Consider the following 7,359-nt stretch of genomic DNA (forward strand, 5'->3'; position numbering starts at 1 on the left):
TCGTCCCCATAAATGTGAAACATGTTATGAGACATTCACACAACAAATACACCTGAAAAGACATATGCTGGTACACAGTGGGAAACAACTGCACACTTGTGAAATATGCAATGAGACTTTTGCTCATTATTCTAGCATGAAACGTCATATGCTCGTTCACAGTGGGGAAGACTCCCATAAATGTGATGTATGTGACAAGACTTTACACGAGCCAATAATCTGAAAAAGCACATGGACACTCATACAGGAGAGTAATAACAAATAATAAATATGCATAAAGGTCATGAAAAAACGCATGGCTGTTCTTTATCCAAACATTCATGAAGTTTGAAAAAACATGCTCATTCACACTGCAGATCGTCCCCATAAATGTGGAACATGTTATGAGACATTCACGCAACTCATTCACCTGAAAAGACATATGCTGGTACACAGTGGGAAACAACTACATACTTGTGAAATATGCAATGAGACTTTTGCTCATTATTCTAGCATGAAACGACATATGCTTGTTCACAGTGGGGAGACTCCCATAAATGTGATGTATGTGATAAGACATTTACACGAGCCGATAATGAAAAGCACATGGACACTCATACAGGAGTAATAACATATTAAATATGCAATAATGGTCACCGAAAGAGACCTTGCAATAAAGGTTTATCTTATTGAAAACATTAATTTTGTACAACAAAATAATGCAATGTACAACAAATATTAAATATGCAATAATGGTCACCGAAAGAGACCTTGCAATAAAGGTTTATCTTATTGAAAGACATTAATTTTGTACAACAAAATAAATACTTTTAACAATTTATATATAAATATTATAAAGATAAATAAACAGTATTATCAACTACTCATGTAAAGATTTAATTCTAATAATGTTTTATATTGTAAATATCTTATTTTAATAATGTGGTGGATCCACATGTAAATTTTTTATTAAAGGTTGGATATTTTATTTATTTTTTCAAATTATTCTGTAATATATTAATAAACTAGTGGTGTATGGCATTGTGCCTTAAGGCAAATTGCTGGAACTTTCCATACCGTACCGAAATGTTCGAGGAATATTAAATGTTTTCAACTAGATTATTAAAATATTGTAACATTGTCTAATATTTATAACAATTTTAAAAACTGAATTGCAAAGTTGAAATTATTTGTTTGAAGTGTATTAGAACTTTAGTCAAAATTAAAATTAAAATCTGAATTATTTTTGATATACACAAATAAAATTTTTGGAAAAAAATTAAAACTTTTTTTTTCTAAAAACTATTATTATTTTGTGAAACAAGCAAAAAGTTCTTTGAATCATTCAAATCGGCTGCTTAGTTCTCTCAAAAACTGCCATTTTTTGTACATTTAGCTCTGTACCTTCCAAATGGCTGGACCTGCCTTTGCCAAAATAATTACCTCTTCTCCCACACATTAGAAATTAAAAGTTTTTTAGATCATTCAAATCATATACACCGTTCTCTCAAGAAGTCGATTTGTATTTTCTGCACTCTTGGCTCGGTATCTCCGTAACGGCTGGACCAGTCTTTGCCAAAAACTAATCAGCATATCTCCCTATAAATAGCAATCGAATGTTTTTTGAACCTTTCAAATCGGTTGATCTGTGCGCCTGAAAACGTGACCGAAAAATTGTATCCACACACACACACACCCATCCATTTTTTCTGAGGTATGCCAAAATGTTTAGAAACTTTCAAAACGTCGAGAAATGTAAAAATTTTACCTTGCCCTATGGGAAGTTAAAAATAGGATTATGCACTAACCTTGTATGGATTGATGTTGTTTCACCACTAATCTCCTGGTGCCTGTAAATCTGCTAGGACTATCAGCGTCACTAAAACACTATTTCCATAATAGATTCAAATTTCATTAACTTTTCATTACTTAAATTTACTCACAACTTAGTAGCCTTTGGGTCAAAATTATATATATCATCTAATATCAGGTTTCGGACATAAATTTTGCAAAATTATAATAGAAAATGAATTTGTAATCAGCATTAAAATTAGCTGATATCGACTTTATTTTTGCTGGTTCTAGAAACAATAAACAATCCATTAATACTCGTGGCTAGAAATAATGCAAAATATAGAAGCTGTTGAATATGAGTTTTATAGTATTCATATACTATCTTGTCAAAAATTTTACCTTGGGGTTTGAGTATTGTAATAAGTGCTTGAGCAAATACCAAAGAACAAAATCATTCATTTTGATTTTTTTCGTGTTAATTATGGTTTTATTCTCTATAAAAACTAACTTTTCAACACAAGCGTGAACTAGATCATCATTAATATCAATATTAGTTGGTATAATAACCCTCCTGTATCAATAACTGATTTTTTATGTAATTAATGATATACATATTCTTCTTGATCAGCCGATTGGCAACCTATATACATATCTAAAACATTGCAATGAAATTTTACATAGGTCATTTACAACATTGTTTATTTATATTTAAAATATATACAAACTGCACAAACATTTAACATAAACCTCTTATTTTGTTTAATATTTGTGTTGATCCCTTATTATATAAGATTGTCACTTTGGAAAATCAATTTGTTTTTTTTACCACAAATATTTTTTTATTTATTTATTAAATTTAACTATATATTTTTGAACCTAACATCAAACTTAAGCCCTATAATTATTAAATGATTTGAATATATTTTAAGGCTTGTATGTAAAAAAATCTGATTTAGTATATTTATAATTACTTTCTGCTATGGACAAGCATGTGCCTTTTCAAAGTATTTATTTGTGTAAAACTCTTATCACATATTTCACAACAATGAAGACGATCTCCAGTGTGAATTAACATATGTCTTTTCAAGTGACTTGCTCTTGTGAATGTATTATAGCATATTTTACATTACTTGTGTTTATCCCTTATTATAGCATAATTCATAATTAATATATTTATTATTTCTTTCTAGTATGGACAAGCATGTGTCTTTTCAATGTATTTTCTTGTGTGAAACTCTTATTGCATATTTTACAACAATGAGGACGATCTCCAGTGTGAATAAGCATATGCCTTTTCAAGCGACTTGCTTTTGTGACTGTATTATAGCATATTTTACATTACTTGTGTTTATCCCTTATTATAGCATAATTCATAATTAATATATTTATTATTTCTTTCTAGTGTGGACAAGCATGTGCCTCTTCAAAGTATTTATTTGTGTGAAACTCTTATTGCATATTTTTCAACAATGAGGACGATCTCCAGTGTGAATTAGCATACGTCTCTTCAAGTTACTTACTCTTGTGAATGCATTATAGCATATTTTACATTACTTGGGTTAATCCCTTATTATAGTATAATCCATAATAATTAATATATTTATTATTGCTTTCTAGTATGGACAAGCATGTGCCTTTTCAAAGTATTTACTTGTGTGAAACTCTTATTGCATATTTCACAACAATGAGGACGATCTCCAATGTGAATTAACATATGTCTTTTCAACTGACTTGCTCTTGTGAATGTATTATAGCATATTTTACATTACTTGTGTTTATCCCTTATTATAGTATAATTCATAATAATTAATATATTTATTATTGCTTTCTAGTATGGACAAGCATGTGCCTTTTCAAAGTATTTATTTGTGTGAAACTCTTATTGCATATTTCACAACAATGAGGACGATGTCCAGTGTGAATAAGCATATGCCTTTTCAGGTGACTCGCTCTTGTGAATGCATTAAAGCAAATTTTACACTTATGAGGACAATCCCCCCTGTGAATAAGCATATGTTCTTTCAAGGTATTCAATTCCTTAAATGCCTTATCACATAATTCACATTTAAAAGAACGTTCTTCATTGTGAACGAGCATATGTTTTTTTAAAGTATCCAATCGCGTGAATGTCTTATTGCATATTACACAATTATGAGGGCGCTCCCCACTGTGAATTTGCATATGTGTTTTTAAGCTACTCGATTGTGTGAATCTTTGATTACAAAGTTTGCAAATATGGGGGCGATCTCCACTGTGAGCGAGTGTATGTTTTTTCAAGCTTCTCGAATGAATGAATGTTTTATCACATATGTTACATTTGTAGGAGCGTTTTTGACTGTGGACGTTCATATGATCTTTCATGTTACTCAATAGTGTGAATGTCTTATGGCATTTTTCACATTTATATGGGCGCTCCCCATTGTGAACGCGCATGTGTTGTTTTAAATGACTCGATTGTGTGAATATCTTATCACATAGATCACATTTATGGGGGCTAGTCCCACTGTGAATAAGCATGTGGTTTTTCAAGCTGCATTGATATTGGAATGCCTTATTACATACTTCACATTTATGAAGACCTTCTGCAGTATTAGCAGGAATATTTTGTTTTGCATTATCAGATTCATTGAAGTTTGAAGTTTGTTCCTCGGCTTGAGCACAAACGTGTTGATCTAAATGATTTTTCATAGTGAATCCTATATTGCATATTGTGCATACAAAAGGTTTCTCATCAGTATGAACTGTTACATGTATTTCTAAAGCACTTGCATCTGGAAAAGTCATTGAACAATATGTACATTCTATTTTATAAACTACAACAGCAATACCCCGCTTAACGCTGTTTAGTTTAGCGCTCTTTTATTAACTTCTCGAGGGCAAGTTATAGTAATCGCAAAAAAATCGAAAATGAAAATTTTTATATATCTTTACATTTCAAAGGTTTCTGAACAAATAGAACTTTCGATGGAGTTTGTAAAAATGAGTCTGTCTACCTACTGAAATGGTGGATCAAAATTCATTGAAAATGATCCCAATTTTGACAGGAACACAAAAGTAGAACTTGGTGTTAGAGATGCTCTACCCGTTTATAAAGAACTTTTAAGAAAAAGGCAAAAAACATTAGATGCTTTTGTCACAAAAAGGCAGAATACTGAAAACGCGGAAGGCTAACTAAATATAACTGACTTAAAATTTATTTATTTGTTTATTTATGAATATTTATTTTATTATTGAAGTAAAACTTCTTTAGGCGCGACTAGGGTGTAAATCCGTACAAATGCAACGGAAGTCCGTTACGGTGGAGCTATACGTCATTCGCTCGATTCGAGGTCGATTGTGATTAGTCGTCGTGTATGTGAATAGAGATCTGTCGTTGCATACTCTCATACAAGGGGATCGGCATAGATAAACAAGCATAATCTCAACAAGGGGATCGGCATAGATAAATAAACATTTTAAAGTTACATCGTAGTACAAATCTTGATTTAATGAAAAATGCCTGAATCAGAAGAATATTTTATCCTGTTCCTTGAAAATAATAAAACAAATTTAACATTTGTGCCGTGAACTAAACATAAATTTATTGATTAGAAATTATTTCTATATTATTTGTAGTTACTATAAATCTTTGAAATTATTAAAATGGAAAATATTTTTTAGGCAAGACAGATATTATAGCTGTTCAAAGAATGAGATTATATCGCCAGCAAAAAAGTAAAAAAAAATACAAGCAGTCAATGAATGTATGTTGATTTTAATTACATGAAGTTCTTCATACACAATTACATGATGAGTTAAGTTGCAAAAACAATATTTGTTTAGGCATTGTTTAACATAATCCACTGTGTGAACAAATATTGAAAAATTTATTAAACAGCAATTACTTTATTTCTCTAACGAAGGTTCATTTCTAAGTGCTAATTACAATGACAAACCGATCGTACCATATTTGAAGTATGACTTTAATTACATTATTGTTTTCAAATATTTTCACATATCTTTAATACTATTATGTATATATAATTTACAATTCATCATTATATAAATGTGTATAATGGTTGGCACTAATAAATGTGTGCATCACGAGTGTTACCATATTACTAATAAACATTATTCAAAATTGTTATATTACGTATTTATTTTTACTTAACTTAAATTTGCTACTTTGTACAGTAGTAAATAAGTTTTACTTCAATCTCGTGTAAAACTTACGTGCACACTTTTTTTTTATATTTACTTTTATCCTTGCAAGAAATAAAAATGTGATATTATTTTGGCTTTAAAAAATAAATGCTTGGATTCATTTTTATCAAAGAAACATACTTTTTAAATTTAGTTTAAATCAATTTCCTAGACATGTTCCCCTAAAGATGGCCTGGTTTAGTGCTGCTTTGCATTAGGCTCTAGTTTGGTGAAACGTATCACCCATGTTAAGCGGGGTATTACTGTACCAGATGCTATTTTAAATTATATTGTAAATAATCTACTTTAAATTACACTTACCACAAGGAGCCTGAATTAATTCCTGCTTGACCTCTTCTTCTATCTCTACTACAGAATTCATGAAGCGCTTCAAACATGTTGCCTCATTTTCTAAACACGATTCAGGCTCTTCCTTTATTTCATTTTTAATGTCTTCAATTGAACTTTCTGTTGGTTCGATTTTAATTTTTGGTTCATTGTCAGGGATAGTTGTTGCTTCTGACATTTTGAAATACTTGCATTAAATGTATTCTATAAGTAATGATAATAAATTTAACTAAATTGAACTAAATTAATAGCAAATGAACATATGAGTTGAGTAATAGATTATATTTTTACAAGGATGCATTTCATATTTGAATATCTCAACGTATCACCAAGAGGTACGGGGCGGGTTCAAATATTTTTAAAAAATCAATCACATGATTAATGGATGCCCCCTAATTAATATTAATATCACACAAATATAATGACAATGAGTACAATTTATTTAAAGTGTGTTTACTATTTATTATTTTGGCTTCCAGTTAACGGAAAATGTTTAAATCAATTTATTAAGAAACTTCTGTCTCAAAATCTAATCTACAAGAAATACTTATTCTGTAATTTTACCTTAAGTTGAAAGAAGTCTAATTTGCACAATTTATGTTAGCAAAATGATTTTTTCCTCAAGACACTTCATATTTGACAGATAGGGAAATTGACACAACTTCTTGTTAAAAGCTTTTATTTTATTATAAAGCTGAAATACAAAAGTTAGAATTAAGTTCTAATTATACTTTGCATACTTTTATCAAGAAGTAAATATTCATAGTTCTTTTTGTATAAATTAAGCTTAATAAAAATTATTCTTGTGAACTAACCTAAATGTATTCTATATTACTTCTATGTTCATCAATTTATCACAAATACTGCACGCGTACACTATTTTTTACATTTAAATTTATTAATTTATAATATATTTATTATTATTTTTAATCTATAACTTTGTGTAACAATTAAAATAAATAAGAAATAATATGTTTATTCCAGAGTCATTCATTTAACAGTTTGTTTGACAGCTGCACAAGATTTCAGCGTTACCAAATAAAAATATTTCTAATT

The 7,359-nt window shown here is 29.5% G+C and overlaps 1 protein-coding gene across 1 annotated transcript; it reads right to left on the reverse strand.

Annotated features, from left to right (window-relative positions):
• Window positions 1-3,523: 3,523 nt before the first annotated feature.
• Window positions 3,524-6,998, reverse strand: LOC113363707 (zinc finger protein 239-like). The gene is made up of 3 exons (XM_026606189.1): window positions 6,868-6,998; window positions 6,277-6,507; window positions 3,524-4,544 (listed from the first exon to the last, which is right to left on the reverse strand). Exons 2-3 carry the CDS (start codon window positions 6,479-6,481, stop codon window positions 3,592-3,594), a joined length of 1,158 nt encoding a protein of 385 aa, XP_026461974.1. The 5' UTR covers window positions 6,482-6,507; window positions 6,868-6,998; the 3' UTR covers window positions 3,524-3,591.
• Window positions 6,999-7,359: the final 361 nt, after the last annotated feature.

Source organism: Ctenocephalides felis, unplaced genomic scaffold, assembly GCF_003426905.1.
Source record: "Ctenocephalides felis isolate EL2017-DRISC unplaced genomic scaffold, ASM342690v1 CF-g0.4_SCAFFOLD_00845, whole genome shotgun sequence".
Classification (NCBI taxonomy): Eukaryota; Metazoa; Arthropoda; class Insecta; order Siphonaptera; family Pulicidae; genus Ctenocephalides; species Ctenocephalides felis.

Excerpts from the sequence above, each read along its gene's own strand:
- LOC113363707 (XM_026606189.1), bottom strand. The coding sequence starts at position 6,481 with ATGTCAGAAGCAACAACTATCCCTGACAATGAACCAAAAATTAAAATC. Across the intron at positions 4,545-6,276 it reads ATTAATTCAGGCTCCTTGTG|ATGCAAGTGCTTTAGAAATA; the intron begins GTAAGTGTAATT and ends TGACTTTTCCAG.